At 43.7% G+C, this 19737-nt stretch overlaps 1 protein-coding gene across 3 annotated transcripts in view; it reads left to right on the forward strand.

Moving 5' to 3' along the window:
* The window catches only part of PRKCB (protein kinase C beta), a 379967-nt gene that overhangs the window by 334054 nt on the left and 26176 nt on the right, over positions 1 to 19737 (forward strand). For all 3 annotated transcript variants that reach the window (XM_034939848.4, XM_034939847.4, XM_055100033.2), the window contains 4 exons: positions 6036 to 6174; positions 10386 to 10466; positions 10735 to 10842; positions 16345 to 16485. In XM_034939848.4, coding sequence (XP_034795739.2) covers positions 6036 to 6174; positions 10386 to 10466; positions 10735 to 10842; positions 16345 to 16485 — 469 coding nt within the window. The remainder of the gene's footprint in view (positions 1 to 6035; positions 6175 to 10385; positions 10467 to 10734; positions 10843 to 16344; positions 16486 to 19737) is intronic.

Raw genomic sequence — 19737 nt, forward strand, 5'->3', positions numbered from 1 at the left:
CTGGCAAAGTTTGGGCAGCTCTATATGGTGGTAGAAAATCTCGGTGGACTGTGTCACCAATGATGGTTCAGAGCCTCAAACAGGAGACTGTTTGCTGTAAGAGGAGACTCACAGAGAGGACCTCAGTACTTCTTTCTCTTGCTTGTGGACCCTACATTTGAGGAGCAGGCAAAGAATTTTGGCTGGCAGAATGCGATGGATCACATTATTATGAAACATTATTTATTTATTTATTTATTTCTGCTATGTAAGTACAACTTGGAAATGGATCTCTGAGTGGCTGCCCTGAAAGACAGGATTAAGTTCAGGACTTGGCATTTGCTGGTTTTTGGAGGAGCAAATGGATGATCATAGCTGCATGAGTCATACCATTTTATGTTTCATGCAAGGCAGACGATTGCACCCGAGGCTGCTATTTGTCAGCAAGTCCAGGGCGTAAAATTCTCCTTGTACTACATCGATGCAAATGGCATAGCCAGGGCAGGCTTGGGCTGGTTTGTTATGCAAGAGAGGCTGCAAGGTATGAGGCCTCCAAATAGCATTTGGCATGGGTGGGGGTCTATTTCAAAGATTATGAAGAACCACAAAAGTCTCTTCCATTCATGTGTTTGACACACATTTATCAAATCCTACTATATTCTAGGCACTCTTCTGGGTGGTGGGCATACAGAAGTGAATAAAACAGATGAAACCCCTTGCCCCCGTGGAGTTTATCTTTCTCATGGTGGGAGTTAGATAAGTGAATCATAAAAACATAGTCTGCCAAGTAGTGATAAGTACTATGGAGATAAATCAAGCAGGGGAGGGTGCTGGTGTACACTGGGTGTTGGAGGGTTCTCTCTCATTCTGTAGAGAGCATGGTGATGAGGGCCTGGAGAGTTAGGGGTGACTTGAGAGTCCTGGGCCTTTTGCCTTAACTGCGGGATATGGGATTAAAAGGCATGAGGGGGCCGGGCACAGTAGCTAGCACCTGTAATCCCAACGCTTTGGGAGGCTGAGGCAGGAGGGGTGCTTCAAGCTAGGAGCTCCAGACCAGCCTAAGCAACATAGTGAGGCCCACATCTTTAAAAATAAAATAAAATTAGCCAGGTGTGATGGTGCATACCTATAGACCTAGCTACTCAGAGGCTGAGGTGGGAGGATCAATTGAGCCCAGGAATTCAAGGATGCAATGAGCTATGATCATACTACTGCATTCCAGCCTGCGTGACACAGCAAGACCCTGTCTCAAAAAAAAGAAAAAAAAAAAAGGCATGTTAAGATTAGCCCTGGTAAGTACAAGGCAGATAGCGGAGGCCAGGCTATGGGATGCTGGTAGGATGGAGAAATGGGAAGTGGGGACCTTGTCAGAGGCTTTCAGAGTCCTGGGGCTTTTAGTCACACCTGAAGTGGTGATATGGAATCTATAGGGGGAAGGATGATCTTATTCTGAGGGCACAAAGTCCCCGCCATTCCTACTTTCTCCTAATGATGGAGGGAAGAAGGTCAAGAAGAGGAGTGGTTTTACTTGGCATGTGGGTGATCCTAGTGAAAATGTAAAAATAGAGAGAAGAAGAAGAATTTAGAAGCTGAGGCAAGAGGATCACTTGAGCCCAGGAGTTCGAAACTGCAGTGAGCTATGATTGTGCCACTGCACTCCAGCCTGGGCAACAGAGCAAGACCCTGTCTCTAAAAAAAGAAGAATTTAAATTTTAAATAGTATGATCATTCTGCCCATGCCCATGTTTGCCCTCAATGAACACGTTCACTATGTGTGCATGAAATGGCACATGGAAATCCTCTAATTCCCTTAGTTTCTCTTTTGACTCTCATAGTGACAACATCTTTTTGTGCTGAATATTATTCTGGTTTTGAAAGGTGCACATGAGGCTGGGCGCAGTGGCTCATGCCTGTAAACCCAACACATAGGGAGGCCGAGGCAGGCGGATTGCCTGAGGTCAGGAGTTGGTGACCAGCCTGGCTAACATGGTGAAACCTCATCTCTACTAAAAAATACGAATATTAGCTGGGTGTGGTTGCACATGCCTGTAATCCCAGCCACTCGGGAGGCTGAGGCAGGAGAATTGCTTGAACCCGGGAGGCAGAGGTTGCAGTGAGCTGAGATCGCCCCATTGCACTCCAACCTGGGCAACAAGAATGAAACTCCATCTCAAAAAAAAAAAAGTACACATGATCCGCCATATGACATGATCCCTAAATTCAAGCCGATGACTTCAGCTGGTGCTTAACCAAAGAGACAGGCATCATGGGTGATTTTTCACTCTACATGATTTTCAACTTGGGTGCTGACATTAGGACCTAACTCCTATGTGGGATGTGCCTCTACTAAAATAGAACCAACTGGGTTCTTGAGAAGATTAAATATGGAACTACAAGTTTATTGGAAGAAAATCCACTCCCAGTGTAGGAAACAGGAGAGGAAATAATTAGAGTTCCGGTCAATTGAGTTGTGATTCAGGGCTAGTTTCTAATCAATCAGGAAGCCGCATTGGGATCTGGGATCCATGGATCCAGCTCACTGGCCAGGCAGGTGGTAAAATTAAAAGATTAGCATTTCAGGTGCTAAGATGATACCTATTCCAAAGCCCCTTTTCCTAAACTAACTACACACTCTCCCTTTCATCTTCCACTATTAATATGGTCTTTAAAGGGGGTATTTATCAATCTTTTAAGCCAGTCTGCCTCTGAACCCTTCTTTTGTGTATGTGGAAGAACAGAGTCAATCTCCTACTATAAATAATGAAAATGACAGATACTCATTTCACAGCTCACCTGTAGCCAGGGCAGGCACACAACCCAAGCTCTGACAGTTGGTCATATTTACTCAAGACCTTGAATCAGAAACTAGTGGCCAAGGAAGCAGAAAGCATAGAATCAAGAGTGACCATAGTAATTATCAGCAACTACTTTCCAGAGGCAAGAGAAGAGGGTCTTAATAGCAATAGGCAGAGTCCAGCATTAGGGCTTCGTGGAACAAGGGGTGATGTGTGTGTCCCATGGCAGCTTGGGTGGTGGTGTCACTGGACAAGCCCTGAGTTGCAGTTAGGCATTGTTTCAGGCTGTATAGACTCTTAATCTGGTTCTTCAGTCTCCTCAAAGATTCCATGAGCTCCCCAATATCCTTTGATGAATTCCTTTTCAGGTAAAAATCATCATAGTTGGTTTTTGTTGCTCACCATCGAGAACACTGATGGAAATAGAGTTCTTGAAATTGATAGTCAAATGGAAATGGTAAAAAATAAATTACTTGACAAAAGATGTACGGTTTTATCATTTCGTAGAGATTGATTTCATAGTGGTAAGATCTTTTAAGATGTTACAAATCACTACCTCCTTCATCTAAATCTCTACTTAATTGAACAGTTCTTAAGTAAAGAGGATGAAGGATTATGTTAGACTTACCATCTTTAAGGAACTGGAGATGTTGGGTTGTGGGGCGGGAAGGGAACAAGATTCTTCCTATCAAACTTAGTGTCTGATTTACTGACCACTGTCTCTGGAATGTGTGTTGGTTTTGCCCTTGATGGTTTTCTGAAAAATGAAAATAATTTCTCCATCCACCTTTTGAAGCAGAAATGAGGATTTATTACACAGAACAAAAGATTAGGGTGTGATATCAAAACACTGTATGTGACAGTGAAGATGACAGAGGTGCCCTCCAGCCTCAGGACTGCCTGGCTCTTGGCACCTGAAACTTCTTTTCTATAATAGATGAAGATTTTATCACTTCCCTAGTCTACCCAGCTGCCTGCTTCTGAGCATGTGGTCGAGCTGAAGGGTTGTCATTTGTCACTATTAGAGAAATCACATATATCACATATAGACCTACCTAGTAAGTTTATGAAAAGCAAATTGCTGCAAAGCCTGGGTTTTCTGAGTTCCAAACTTTCACTCAAATCACGGTGGCCTGTAGATGAGCATGAAGGCTGGATATGAGCAGCACCACGGACAGCGCCAAAGGCATGGCTTGTTGGGATTGGCAAACATCAGTGGGCAAGTGCAAGTGGACCTCCCCCTCCCTTTGAATAAGGAGACCCCACAGACACAGATAGGAGATGCCAGGATATAGTTTTCAAATTGTATTCTTTTAGTTGGAAATGATGACAGCAACTCAATTCAAAGTAACTTAGGTTAAAAGAGGCATTTATTGGTGACATAACTGAAAAATCCAGGTGCAGATCTGACTTTAGGCCTGGATAAATGCAGAGGCTCAAGTGACGTTATGAGGGCACATTTTATCACCCTCCCTCTAGGCTCTACTTTCTCTATATTAGATTGCTTCTTTTCATCTGGTGACCCCTGGAGTTTCTAGACTTCCATAATACCACCTGAACAACCCCAATGTAAAATGCACTTATCCCTTTCCTGATTATGCCAGCCAAAGTGCCAGCACTAATACTTAACAGCTTTGATTGGCCCAGATTGGATCACATGCCCATTCCTGAATCAATCACTGTGACCAGCAGGATGGAATATTTCCATTGGCTGGGACAGGCCCACTTGACCACTGCTGGAGCCATGTTACATGGAAGCCATGTTACACCCATATTACATGGAAGAATTGAAGGAGGGTGGTTCTTCTAAGAAATATTAGAATGCTGTCATCACAAAACACTAGAATAGACAGAACCACAGATGCCCACTACCCAATCAAGATGACCGAAGGGAAAGATCTGAATTAAGGAATAGATCCCCCTACCTCTCAGGAAATCGGACTTCCCCATCTTCTATTAGGACTGATCCATCTCTCAGCCTTGCTCACTGGTGCTGAAATATAAAGCATTGACATTGGAGTAGGTGTTTAGGGAGGAGGAAAGTGTGTTGATATTGGAGCAATCTTGTGTGCTAAAGACCTACAACTGTTCCCCAAAATATCAAGCTCTTCTCATCAACACAGATGAAAATAAAAGAGAATACAGCACATATGCTTTAGGTTAGAGCTCAAATGTCACCGCCTTAGACAGGTCCTTTCTGACTGACACCCTGCTTAAAGTGACTTCCTCCAATCACTATCTTATGTCCTCTTTATTTTCATCATACCACTTATCAGAATCTATAATAATCATGCTTATAGAGTAATTATCTTTTTCCCAGCACTGAAATTTAATCTGAAGAACAGGAGGCTTGCTTATCTTGTTTACTGCTACATACTATACCTGGCTCCAGGCATAGTGCCTGTCACATAGTAATTATGCAACTTTTTTTTTTTCAAGACGGAGTCTCGCTCTGTCACCCAGGCTGGAGTGCAGTGGCGTGATCTCGGCTCACTGCAACCTCTGCCTCCCAGGTTCAAGCTATTCTCCTGCCTCAGCTTCCCGAGTAGCTGGGACTACAGGCGCCCACCACCACGCCCAGCTAATTTTTGTATTTTTAGTAGAGACGGGGTTTCACCGTATTGGCCAGGCTGGTCTTGAGCTCCTGACCTTGTGATCCACCTGCCTTGGCCTCCCAAAGTGCTGGAATTGCAGGCATGAGCCAATGTGCCCTGCCAAATATATTTTGATTCAAAGAATTGATGGAAACTCCTGGGTCATGTCCTAGAAGGTGGCCCAAGAGATCAGGGAACACTTAGCATTAAATATTTCTTTCAATCAGCTTTTTTTTCTTTGTAATTTTTAGAGATATTTTTAAAAATAATAATTTTCTGAAAAATGTATCTTCTTACAAAATATAAGGAGTCTTTAAGTGGCAAAGGAAAATTCTTGGAATTTTCCTGGATCGAAGAAGTGTCATGGATGCTCTGCCCTTTGCTTAACTTTCTGTGGATCTCCGTCTTTTCAGAAGTGCTGTCTCTTTGTGTCCTTGTGAGACACTTGGCACAGTTGGCTGTGTAGAAAAAGAAAAGCACGGAGGCTTGCGGACCTCTTTTTATCTCCCTGCCAGACTGTAAGCTGTTGGAGGTCAAAGGCTGGTTTCTACTGACCTTTGTGCCCACACAACACCTAACACAGTGTTTTATGCATAATGAGTGGCTGTTGGTTGGCTTGAAATGCATAGCGTTTAATTAAATCTCTAAATTCTTGTGTCTGCCATAGTGACCTAAAACTTGACAACGTGATGCTCGATTCTGAGGGACACATCAAGATTGCCGATTTTGGCATGTGTAAGGAAAACATCTGGGATGGGGTGACAACCAAGACATTCTGTGGCACTCCAGACTACATCGCCCCCGAGGTGAGAGCTGCTGGGCACACGTTCACATTGCGATGATGTACCCTCTGCTCCCCAGATGGCTGTGTGAGAGCTGGGAAGGGTTGAGGGTGGTACCTTGCAAGGGAACCTCGGGCAGATTCTTATTCTATACTCTAAATCCTCCCTTTGAGATCACACATGCAAATTAATTTAGCACACATCCAGAAGCCCAAGCCCAAAATACATCAAGGTTTGGGAGAAAATTTAAATAAAACCCAAAAGAACCATCCAACACACATCAGTAAAATTCTTCGTCAAACTGTTGTGGCTCACGGCCATGTGATACCGCCTAATTATGACATTGAAATGTTTGTTGAGAGAAAAAGAGCATATCCCCTGGGCTGGCATACGACATGGGATCTGTGTCCTGTATATGTCCCTCAGCTGGAAAATGGACAATAGCCCATGATTTATTTATAGCATGAAATACTACCAGGCACCAATTCAGAAGAGTGAGTTAGATATATATGTAGATATGAAAAGATCTTCAAGACACATTGTTAGAGAAAAAAATCAAGGTACAGAATGACAAATACAAGGCCAGGTGTGGCAGCTCGCGCCTGTAATCCCAGCACTTTGGGAGGAAGAGGCAGGTGGATCACTTGAGCCCAGGAGTTCCAGACCAGCCTGGCCAACATGGCGAGACCTCATCTCTACAAAAAATACAAAAATTAGCCGGGTGTGGTGGCACATGCCTGTAGTCCCAGCTACTTGGGAAGCTGAGGTAAGAGAATCACCTGAGCCCCAGGAGGTCCAGGCTGCAGTGAGCCGTGATTATGCCACTGCACTCCAGCCTGCCTGGGTGACACAGTAAGACCCTGTCTCAAAAAAAAAAAAAAAAAAAAAAAGAAGAAGAATGACAAATAACACTATGATACTATTTATGGATGAAACAGAAATACACAGAACACTGTTCTGTTTTCAATGAGTAAAAGCATACAAAAATCTGGAAGATTTCAAACTGATTTTATAACACTGGTTACCTCTGAGGATAAGGGAATTGTAAAGAGAAATTTAGCTATTTCTGTATACTGCTGACATTTTTTACAAGGTAAATGTATTTGGGTATTACTTGAGTAATAAAGTAATTCTTTAAAAATAATAAGGCTTTACTCGGACCCAGTGAAGTTTTCCCTATGTGATATGCTTTGGTCTATTATCATTTTGTTAATTAATTAGATAGGACACAATCCATAACACAACTTCCTGATAGGCCAGGGGTTCCACAATCTCTGGTTCTCAACTCTAACTGCAGTTTAGAGTCGTGAGGGAGCTTTTACAATGTAGGATGCAGCTGGGGCACGGTGGCTCACTCCTGTAATCTCAGCACTTTGGGAGCCTGAGGCAAGAAGATCGCTTGAGGGTAGAAGTTTGAAACCAGACTGGACAACATAGTGAGACCCTAATCTCTACAAAAAAAATTAAAAATTCGCCAGGTGCACTAGGTCACCCCTGCTGTCCTGACTACTCAGGAGGCTAAGGTGGGAGGATCACTTGAGCCCAGCAGGTAGAGGCTGCAGTAAGCAGTGATCATGCCACTGCACCCCACCCTGGGCGACTGAGCGAGACTCTGTCTCAAAAAAAAAGAAAGAAAGAAAGAAAGAAAGTGTTTCCACACTTTTAAAGTACTTCAAGTCTTATTTGATCCTCATGACAAGCCAACAAGTTAATCCTTTTACAAAGGAAACTAGAGCCTGGGATGTGACAGCAGTTGCCGAAGGTGATGTGGTTGGCTCACGACAAAGCCTGACCTGCTGCTTATCCCTCCCATCTGTGGGCTGGAGGGGAGGCAACTTCACCAGCCACACAGTTCAGGGTTTCTTGTGCTTGCCTGAATCACGACCAACGAGGAACTTCTGAGAACCACAGATCCTGGGCCTCCACCTGCAGAGATTCTAATGGGATGATGCTTGGGCATCCCACATTGTTTCTTTGTATGTGTGTGTGTGTGTGTGTGTGTGTGTGTGTGTGTGTGTGTGTGTGTGTGTTTGAGACAGGGTCTCACTCTGTCTACTCACTGCAAGCTCTGCCTCCTGGATTCATGCCATTCTCCTGCCTCAGCCTCCCGAGTAGCTGGGACTACAGGTGCCCATCACCACGCCCAGCTAATTTTTTTTGTATTTTTTTAGTAGAGACGGGGTTTCACCGTGTTAGCCAGGATGGTCGCGATCTCCTGACCTCGTGATCCGCCCGCCTCGGCCTCCCAAAGTGGAAAACACGTTCAATGAGAAGTGTTCTCCTGGAATGCTTTCCCTTCCTTGTCTTGAGGGTTACTTCTCAGAATGCATTTCATTCATTCATAATTGATGAGTAAAATTGTATACATTTATCATGTGCAACATGTTGTTCTGAAATATGCATACATTGTGGAATGGCTAAGTTGAGTTAATTAACATATTTATTATCCACATACTTATTTTTTTATGGTAAAAACACTTAAAAATCCCTCTTAGCAATTTTCAAGAATACAATAGATTGTTATTAACTATAGTTACTGTGTTACACGGTAAGTCTCTTGAATTTACGCCTCCTACTTAACTGAAATTTTGTATCCTGTAATCAACATCTCTGCATTTCTGATTTTGGAATAGAAATCAAAGTGGGAGATAGAGATCAAGAAACAAACATTCACTTTATAGCCAAGTTTGCTCAAATACCCTTTTTGAGTTAAACAAGCAATAACTTAATTATAAAACATTCTAGGATTAGTTAACATTTTGAGGGCATAATATGTGAAAGCCACCGAGTATCTCATTCATCCTCACATAACTTCATGATATAGAGATTATAGAAGTTAAGTAACTTCTCCTGTGGTCAGACAGCCAACCGGTAGACAGCAGTCAGGATTCAAAGTCAGACTGCCTAACCCTCAGACCTCAGCCTTTAGCCTTTGCTGTATTACCTCTTAACCTGTGACATGGTTAGTTTTACATCCCTGCATGCTGAAAGATGGACAGTCACATAGCTCTTCTAGACTTTTCCATGTTCTGGCAGTTTGGGAATATGAATTAAAAACTTCACAACCATATATACCATATGATCCACCAATTCTACATCTAGGAGTTTATCTTAAGGAAATACTTGGACAGATGTCCAAATGTCTAATTATAAGAATATATGTTACAGCATTGGAAGAAACCTAATCAATTGGAAATTTATAAGATAGATTTTGGTATATCCATTCAACGGAATGCTATGCACAGATAAAACTTGATTATGTTCATATGCAAATATTAAATTAGCAAGGAAAACTTAAGTGAATAACTGGCTTTATTAAAGATCTATTGCCCATAATACCAGTGCTTTGGGAGGCCAAGGTGGGAGCTTTGCTTGAGTTTGAGATCAGTCTGGGCAATATAGAGAGACCCCATCCCTACAAAAAATTAAATAATTAGCATGGTGGTGAGCACCTGTAGTCCCAACTACACAGGAGGCTGAGGTGCGAGGATTGCTTGAGCCCAGGAGGCCAAGGCTGTGAGCTGTGAGCTATGATCTCGCCACTGCACTCCAGCCTGGGTGACAAAAAGAGACACTATCTCAAAAAAAAAAAAAGAAAAAAAGAAAAAAAATCGTCCAAATACTAAAGTGTTTATGTAAAGCACACACATACACACAGAGTTTAATATATATTCAGAGAAAAAAGTATAGAATGAAGTAGACCAAATATTAGTCATAATTTTTCTCTTAATAAAGGATTATGGGTGATTTTCATGTTATTATCTCAGCTGAGCTATCTTTTATAAAGAAATATTAAAATAGTGACAAATGTTGTTATCTCTTAAACATTTTTATGTTTAATTATGTTTTAAAAACATGTAACGTAAAATTTACTATTTTAACCAGTTCTAAGTATACAATTTAGTAGTGTTAAGTATATTTACATTATTGTGTAAATGTTGTAACTTTTACAGAGGAGTAAAGACAGTTTTTCCTTTTAAAAATTCCATGCTCACTGTTTTGAAAATAATAATAACAATACACCTTACTTAGTGCTTCGAAAAGGCAATGTGACAGCCACAGGTGTTTGCCCAGCTGCAGGTGCCTCTGCAAAGCATGTCTGTCATTCCCTGAGTAGCTAATGTAAAGAAACAGTTCAGGTGGGCACTGGCCTTCTTGTAAAAGAAGAGTGAAATCTGTCTCCAGAAGAAACATGAACTGCAAACCTCCCTGATAGGGTGCCTTCTCTTTTCTAGATAATTGCTTATCAGCCCTATGGGAAGTCCGTGGATTGGTGGGCATTTGGAGTCCTGCTGTATGAAATGTTGGCTGGGCAGGTAATTGAATTTTAAGTGATCGATAAGAGAAGTCCTCCCTACCCCCATCCACATGGTTTCTTTAGGAGAATGCATGTTTGGTAACAGCTCATAAATTGGAACCTCTATGACTTTCCCGGCCTTGGGGTCATACAAGTCTGTGGTCATTTGAAAGCCTGGGTGTGTGGCTTCACTGTGGGCCCCAGGGAGGAGGGTCTGCCAGTTGAGGGGAGCTAGGGGGAGGGTTCAAGCAGGGATTCTTCTCCTCCCACCCTCCCCTGTCATACAGGCACCCTTTGAAGGGGAAGATGAAGATGAACTCTTCCAATCCATCATGGAACACAACGTAGCCTATCCCAAGTCTATGTCCAAGGAAGCTGTGGCCATCTGCAAAGGGGTAAGTACATCTCTTAAAGCTGTGACCAGGACCACCACATAAAGGCATGTGGGCTGTACCTTGCCCAAGAACACCCCACCAGGGGGGAACAGAGCCTGAACTCCACCCTTCACTCCATTTGCCAATATGAGAACCCTGATGTGGAGCTGCTACCTCCCGGAGGAGAGAGAGCTTTTTTTCTGATTTGCACAGAAGTGCTGTAGAGAGCTGCCTGCAGCTGCGTCTTGCTGCTGGCCGGGCTGCAGTCTCTGAACCAGCACAGGGGAAAGCTTATTGAATGAATGAGGTAGAAAGCACAGAGATTTTGTCAAAGAGCTGGAAGTCATGGGAAAGGGCACAAGAGGTCTTTGGCACAACTCAGGCTATCTTGCCCTGCTCTGCTGTATGTGTTTAGTTAATACTAAGAGCGTACAACTTTTGTTCTAAAAAATACCACGCAGTGTTGAGGTTAAGGAATTCTCTAGATAAGCAGACTGAAATTCAATGTACTCAAAATCCCACTGTCTCCTCTCCCCAGACACACACACAAATGGCTAAAAGGGCATGCACGCTTGGACATCTACGGTTTATGCACAGGGCACCTGTGAAGAAAGCAGGATGTGTGTTTATGGGGAAGGATTGTTTGTTTTGCATCTTGTGTTGGACCAGGGCATACTCACAGTGACTTCTGTGAGATCCTAAAGATCGGCGACCCTCACCTTTGGAGCCATCAGGATAACCCGAAGTGCCTTACCAGAATGCACATGCTTCTGCCTTACCCCAGAGATTAAGTCTGGGTATGAGTATTTTGGAAAAGTCTCCATTTGGCTTGCAGACCACTGCCTTTAAAAATACTGTCCAAATGAAGTGATTTTTCAACTCTGATGGAAGCCTGAAAGCAATAGAATTAGACGCCCAGAAAATATGTTCTACACATAATATACTAATAAAGGATTTGCTCTCCCTCCACCCAGTGGTACAGGTTAGAACATGGCCGTGCCTTAATCAGTGGGTTCCCACCTGTGTGTCTGAATAAACCAGGGCTGCCAGTCCTAGATCTGTGGGATGCTTGCAGACTTTTCATGCCCTACTTTGTTCTTCCTGACCCCAGCCAGATGCTGGATGCACTGTCTTGGGTGAAGGAAAGCTGGGAAACTCAGGCAGGCCAATCTGAGGCTTGGCCCAGTTTGGAATAGCTGGGCCAGCCTCTCAGCCTAAAAGCGCCTTGTCACACTGCCTAAATTCCCACTCTCAATGAATCACCTAAGGTTTGCACCTCAGCTGCATAGGCTAAGATGCATGTATCCCTGGGGAAACCACCTGTGAATTTGTCTCAATCCCGAACATCTAAAGTGAATTGCTTGAAAATATTTTCTTTGAGGGTGTGAGGCAGGGAGAAAGAAAGTGAAGAATAGAGAGGGGAGTCCCAGAGGTGCATTAGGAACCCAAGCAAAGCCCATAAAGAAAAAGAAGCCACACACGAAGGCGTCTACAGGCCCCCGTAGACAAGTTATTGAAGGGTGGGGGCGGGTAGAGAGAAGGTGGTACCTGGAGCTTTTAGTTTGTTTAATAATTACCAGCATATAAGGATCCAGAGATTTCTCAAAAACATTCAGCTTTCAGGTTTCTCTTGAAAAATCAGATCTTGCCACATTGGCCTGTCATTCTTACAAAGCACCAGTCAGCTGGATTGGAAACCATGGCCCTCTGTAGTTGGAGCTTGCCCTCTGTAATTCGCAGAAATTCTCATTTGGCCAATTCTCTCCAAGTTCAAATCCTGGTTCAGGCATTAATTGCCGCAGGACCTTGGGGAAGTTGTTTGACGGCATCTGCAGATTGGGGATAATAATAGCACTCCACATTGGGTTCTTTGATGACTAAACAGCTGAATACTGTAAATCACTTAGAATAGAGGCTGGCACTCTGCTCCAAGCCCCTTGGAAGTTATTATTACTATTACTAGTGCTGACGCTATTGCGTTATCTGCCAGGTTCCTCTTGGCATTTGAGTTTGCATCCCCTGGAATTGCAACTTTTAAAGTAGGGGATTTTGGAGATCAAGGGACCCTTTGCAAATCTTGACCTTTCTACTTTCTAGGCACAAGGTGTTTTTGTTTTGTTTTGTTTTGTTTTGACAATGTCTCGCTCTGTCGCCCAGGCTAGAGTGCCGTGGAGTGATCATGGCTCACTGCAGCCTTGATCTCCCAGGCTCAAGGGATCCTCCTGCCTCTGTCTCCCAAAGTGCTGGGATTACAGGCATGGGCCACTGCACCCAGCCTAGGTGCAAGATCTTAAGCCACTTCCTTTGCATCTCTGGGCTTCTGTTTATTTTAAAAAATGGAATAGTAGTACTCATTGAAAAGAGTTTTTGAGAGCATTAAATGAGATAACATAAGAGAAAGCTCCTTGCATGATGTGGGCACATAGTAGGTGTTTAATACATCCACAGGGTCCTCCCCTTCACACGCCCGCCCTGCCTGGACAGCTGGGGGTTCTAAATGGGTCATGGAGGAGAGAGCATTTTCCAGGTCAGCTGCCTTCAGCTCCTGCTCCAATTAGCAGTTTCCCTGGTAGAGCCGTTTTCTATTAATTCAGGACCCATAACCTTCATGATTAACTGGGGTGACTCTCTTACTATTGAGTTTGGGGACCATTATTAATTGAGTGGGCTGAGTCCAATGGGGCTCTTCCTTCAAGGAGGGTACTCCAAAAACGAGTGATGCTCAAGCAAACAGCCAAATGCTTCCTCTGGAACAGCGAGCCCCAGGGGATACGTCTGGGAGGTGATCAGAGATTGGAACAGTGATTAAATCCAGCTGTCTACATGGCTTCGGGCACATTAGAGCAGAGTGCGGGAACTGGGCAGAGACTCCGAATTAATGCTGGATGTTTTTGCAGTACCTTTTCTTTGCTTGGCATCCTCCTGCTTAGACAGAAATTCAGTTGAGCTTTTGAAAACAGTCACCTGTTTAATTGAAGCAGTGTCCTTTATATGTCCATTCCCTTAAAGGCCCGATTTTCTACTAAAAAAAAAAATTAGTAAAACCTTACTCAGATGGCTATTCCCACTTTGAACAAACTTGAAGCTAACAGAAGCCCAAATAGACAGGACCTTAGGGTGAAAACCAGCAGACACTGAACAGCTGAGACTGAACATAAAGCTATAAGAGTCCTGAGCCAGGCAGAGCTGTTCAAAGCCTTGCCCTGCTCCTTAGCTGTTTGACCTTAGACAGATGACTTTACTTCTCTGCACCCACATCCTTTACCTGGAAAATGGGGGATAATAGTTGCTGAGGCCTTAGAGTATTGTTGCAAAGGTTAAAGAGTAATGGGTAATGGCCGGGAAGCCTTTAGCACAGAGCCTGAACACATATGATGTTGTCATACTCAGTACATGGAAGCCGTTATTGATGTTATTATCAGTGTGAACCAAAACCTCACTGCCCTTTCTTTCCTCCCATCCTAATCTTACACAAATGTCAAGCCTTGGCTCAATTTCCTCACCCTCCATAAACCTCTCCTGACAAAGCCAGGCCACAAAAATTCCTGAGAAAACCATGTGTGAAATGCACTCCCATTTTTCTTAAAAGCCCAAGTTTTAGAGCTAGGCAGAGGTGGAGTTTGCACCCAGCTCTTACTGACTCTGCCACTTCCTCTCTGGAGTCCTTGCTGTTCCTCAACTTCTCTGAGTGTTCATTGCCTTTTTATTCAAATGGGAAAAATAGTATACTCACCTCATTGGGTTATTATGACGATCAGGGAAGCTCATGCATGTAAATAAAGAAGTAGCAGCTGGGCGCGGTGGCTCTCGCCTGTAATCCCAGCACTTTGGGAGGCTGAGGCAGGCAGATCATGAGGTCAGGAGATCGAGACCATCCTGGCTATCATGGTGAAACCCCGTCTCTACTAAAAATACAAGAAAATTATTAGCTGGGCGTGGTGGTGGGCGCCTGTAATCCCAGCTACTCGGGACGCTGAGGCAGGAGAATGGCGTGAACCCGGGAGGTGGAGCTTGCAGTGAGCCGAGATCGCGCCTCTGCACTCCAGCCTGGGTGACAGAGTGAGACTCCGTCTCAAAAAAAAAAAAAAAAAAAAGAAGTAGCTAGCTTAGAATGTAAGCGCTCAGTTAATTTCCCCACCCTGGAGGATACACTTTATATGACAAGTACATGCTTGTGTGTGAGACCACAAATTATCTTGCGAGGGGGCAACAGGCTGATGACTGTCCAACAGTGTAGGAATGAATTTCTGGGTTCATTCCTTCCCCATCATCAGCAAGTCCTGGGCAGAAGATTCTGCCATCTTGGGCTTCTCAATGTGATGTCAACTCTGGAAAGCTTTTGGACTTGTATGCTTCTTTCTTTTTTTTTTTAATTAATCACCAACTCTTCTGTCTTTACTCCCTGTGCATTTGCTCAAGTCTTGAGATCAGAGATATTTTCATGCTGCTTTGGACTCATTTACAAGAGGAAGCCTGTCTGGTTTCATCTTGGCGCATCTATTCATCTTGTTATTTAGCACTCAGAGACCCAAAGATGGAGGGTTTTGATAATTAAGTAATTTAAACGGAACACCAAAGAAACCTCAGTGGCGTTGTGTGTAATGTATGATACAAGGGAAATGAGCTGGGCTAGGTTTTGACTATTTAATGAGCTTTCAGAAAGTAATTACTTGAAACTTGGGCCCCTTTGACTAATACTTTTTCTTCTGTTTTGTCATTTTTGCAAGTGCTTTACTGAGAAATGCAAATGGTATCTGAATGAATGTAGCCTTTGCTTTTGTCAAACTCCAGTTTTCTTGTTGTGGGAGGAGGGAAATTTGAAGATATTGAAACTGTCCTAATTAAATGCACTGGTAATTGCACAAAACTTATTCTTAAACAAAAATGGATAAATGGATCATGTGGCATTTCTTTTTTTCTTTCTTTTTTTTTTTTTTTGGTTGTTTTTTTGTTTTTTGTTTTTTGTTTTTGAGACGGAGTCTCTCTCTGTCGCCAGACTGTAGAGTGCAGTGGCGCGATCTCAGCTCACTGCAACCTCCGCTTCCTGGGTTCAACAATTCTCCTGCCTCAGCCTCCCAAGTAGCTGGGACTACAGGTGTGTGCCACCATACCCAGCTAATTTTTGTATTTTTAGTAGAGACAGGGTTTCACCATGTTGGCCAGGATGGTCTCGATCTCTTGACCTTGTGATTCGCCCACCTAGGCCTCCCAAATTGCTGGGATTACAGGTGTGAGCCACTGTGCCTGGCCCTCATGTGGCATTTCTAACTTGAAGTTCACGGCCACATTCAGGCTTCGTTTTGATTAACCATAACAGATGATTGGCAGTGGGTCCTATTATCAGGTCCTCTCCTGCAAAGTCCTGGCTGGGATTTTTTGCTGGGATAAAAAGCAAAAAACAAAAATGAGTTGAGATTCTTCATTTGCGCTTTCTTTCCTAATGCATTGGAGTAATAATTTCTGAGTGTCTTACATTTCCTCTTCTGAAACTCAGCAAATTCAATGTTTTTCTTTCTCTCGAAGCTGATGACCAAACACCCGGGCAAACGTCTGGGTTGTGGACCTGAAGGCGAACGTGATATCAAAGAGCATGCATTTTTCCGGTATATTGATTGGGAGAAACTTGAACGCAAAGAGATCCAGCCCCCATATAAGCCAAAAGCTGTAAGTAGCCCATTCTCTCTGACTGCTGGGTATTCACACACAAGGTATTCTTGCCTGTGCCTCGTGTTTTCCAAATGCTCCCTGAGGGGTAGACGTCAATGTGTCTACTGGAACATGGGTGTATGTATTCACACATATGCACAAAATCCCTGGTTACTAAGATGGACATTTTCCATTGGCCCAGCTTAGTCTCTATAAAGAGGGAAACGATGATGCCTATTGAATTTTTGTTTCATCGATTCAATTATTGTAACTGTCTTAGCTGACAACTTTCTGAGAATGGTTCTTGGGTGAGCAGAGTTCAGATCCATTTTTGGACTGTGATAAAGGATCTAATTTTGCCCTCATTCTTTCTCTTGGTTCAACTGTGTCATTTTTTCTTCATACTGACATTGAAAAGGTCATGTTGTTTATCTCAACAGTATTTAAATTTAATTCTGAAACATACAGTATGTCTGAGTCAGTAAATAAGATGGCAGTTCAGCAGCCAGCTCCCACCCAAGGCAAAACAGAGTGAAGCAGAGACTGAAGTCCTCTTGAACTGAAGCCCCCCTCCTGGAGGGTTTGGGTGTGGAGATGGCTTTGACATAAGTTTTATAATGCAAGAATAAAACTCTCACATTTCCCACAGTCCATGTACCAACAGGAAGGTTTTCTATCCCCAAAGACTCATCAGGAAGTACTTGTCGGCATCAGGAAAGAAGAGTTTACACCTGAATTAATCAAACTGTTATTCTGCTGGGAGGATATTTCTTTGTGAAATTAAATGGAGGGCAGACTTGGTGACTCAATGATGGGTTGTAAAACTACTGACTGAGGCTGAAGAGTGAACATAAACACCATCATTGAAACCTAACGTTGTAAGGGTTTGAGTGTTAAGATGAAGAAGACAATAATGGTAGTTATTTTGATACTAGTATTGTTATTCATTTCTTGAGCACTTACGTGCTAGGCACGTAATGATAATAGTTTTGACATCAGAGGGTTGTTATGATGCATAAAGCACTTTGTACAAGCCTGGTACAGAGGAGGCACTCACAGAGAGCTGATCATGGTTTTCGTTAGCTGTGTCATACATTAATTAATGTCCCGGTGTAGGGTCTTTGAGGGGCAGAATCCTGCTGCTGCTATTCCTTAAGATAACATCTGTGTGTACATTGGGGTCGAAGAGGGCCCCACATGTCATGAGCAGCATCACAGCTTTTATGGGACCATTTGGAAAAAGATGAAAAGGTAACCTGGAAAGGAAGAGTGAGCTATTTGTTCAGGAAACCGGGAACTCAGAGGTGAGATGCATAACTCATATGGTTTTTGTGGGGTTATTTATGAGATCTGGAAATGTGGACCTCCCTTTCCTCACTTGGCCAGATGCACACGCTCCCATCCCCACCAGCATAGAACCCAGCGGACATCTGGGGGTCATGTTATAGCTGTAGTGCAGTGGTTTGCAAAGTGTGCTGTCTATCAGTATGCAGTATCAGTATGCAGTGTCAGAGCCAGCAGTATCGACATCTCCTGAGCACTTTAGGAGATTCTTGGTCTCCTAAAGTTCTTGGTCTCCACCCCAGACCTCCTGAATCAGACACTCTAGGGGTGGGGCCCAGTGTTCTGTGTTTAATAGGCTCTCCAGGTGACTTGATGAGCTCTCAAGGTTGAGAATCACTGCTGTGGAGTTTGGCATTAGGAGCTCAGCCAGGGAAGCTAGGCAGAGACCAGAGGGAGGTAGCATGGAGAATCATCTCCTTTTTTTTCTTTTTTTAAAGACAGGGTCTTCTTCTGTTACCCAGGTTGGAGTGCAGTAGCGCGATCATAGCTTACTGCAACCTCGACCTCCAGGGCTCATGCGATGCTCTCACCTCAGCCTCCTGAGTAGCTGGGACTACAGGAGTGTACCACCATGTCTGCCTAATTTTTTATTTTTATTTTTAAATAAATGGGGTCTTGGCCGGGTGCGGTGCCTCACGCCTATAATCTCAGCACTTTGGGAAGCCGAGGTGGGTGGATCACCTGAGCTCAGGAGTTCGAGATCAGCCTGGCCAACATGGTAAAACCCCATCTCTACTAAAAAAGTACAAAAATTAGCTAGGTGTGATGGTGGGTGCCTATAATCCCAGCTATTCGTGAGGCTGAGGCAGGAGAATCACTTGAACCAAGGAGGTGGAGGTTGCAGTGAGCTGAGATTGCGCCACTGCACTCCAGCCTGGGCGACAGAGTGAGACTCCGTCTCAAATAAATAAATAAATAAATAAATAAATATAAATAAATAAATAAATAAATAAATAAATGTGGTCTTGCTATGTTGCCCAGGCTAGTCTCAAATTCCTGGGCTCAAGTGATCCTCCAAAAACCTCAGCCTCCCAAAGTACTAGGATTACAGGTGTGAGCCACTGCACCCAGCCAAGAGAATCATCTCTTTAAGTGGAAGACACTGGTCCTCCTTCTAGTCAGGGCATGGGGTGATGGCTTCCAGAAGAGGTCACAGACTCAGATGCCTACAGAGGCCAAGCAGATAATATGAATGAGGGAAGAGGGCTGGTGAGATAGAAGAGAAAGTGTTGGAGATCGATGCAAGCCAGAGAGCAGGTGATCTACCTAACAGGCTCAGCTGATGTTCACCTCCCGATGGCCTGCCCCGCAGGATACAGCCTCCTCAGGGCTGCTCCATCTTCATGGTATTTAGGGGCTAGAACTCGGTGCTGTGGGATGCAGCAGACCTGTGAGTTGATTGACAGATCCTGTTACAGTCAGTGTAGTATGTAGGCCCTGTGTAGTAAGGGCTTAGTGAAAGGGTGTATAAAGTTAAGATGTTTATATAAAATCTCACAATTTTGGCTGGGTATAGTGGCTCACACCCGTAATCCCAGCACTTTGGGAGGCTGAGCCGGGCAGATCACCTGAGGTCAGGAGTTCGAGACCAGCCTGGCCAACATGGTGAAACCCCATCTGTACTAAAAATACAAAAATTAGCTAGATGCGATGGCATGCACCTGTAGTCCCAACTACTTGGGAGGCTGAGGATAGAGAATCGCTTGAACCTGGAGGCAGAGGTTGCAGTGAGCTGAGATTGTGCCATTGCACTCTAGCCTGGGTGACAGAGCAAGACTCCGTCTCAAAAACAAACAAACAAACAAAAAAACAAAAAACAACAACAACAAAACCTCACAATTTCTTTTATATATCAGAACAAATTTTTGAAAATTAAACACAGTTTGGGGCAAATAAAACACACCCACACCCATATGTATCCCATGT

This window comes from Pan paniscus, chromosome 18, assembly GCF_029289425.2.
Source record: "Pan paniscus chromosome 18, NHGRI_mPanPan1-v2.0_pri, whole genome shotgun sequence".
In the NCBI taxonomy this organism is placed as follows: domain Eukaryota; kingdom Metazoa; phylum Chordata; class Mammalia; order Primates; family Hominidae; genus Pan; species Pan paniscus.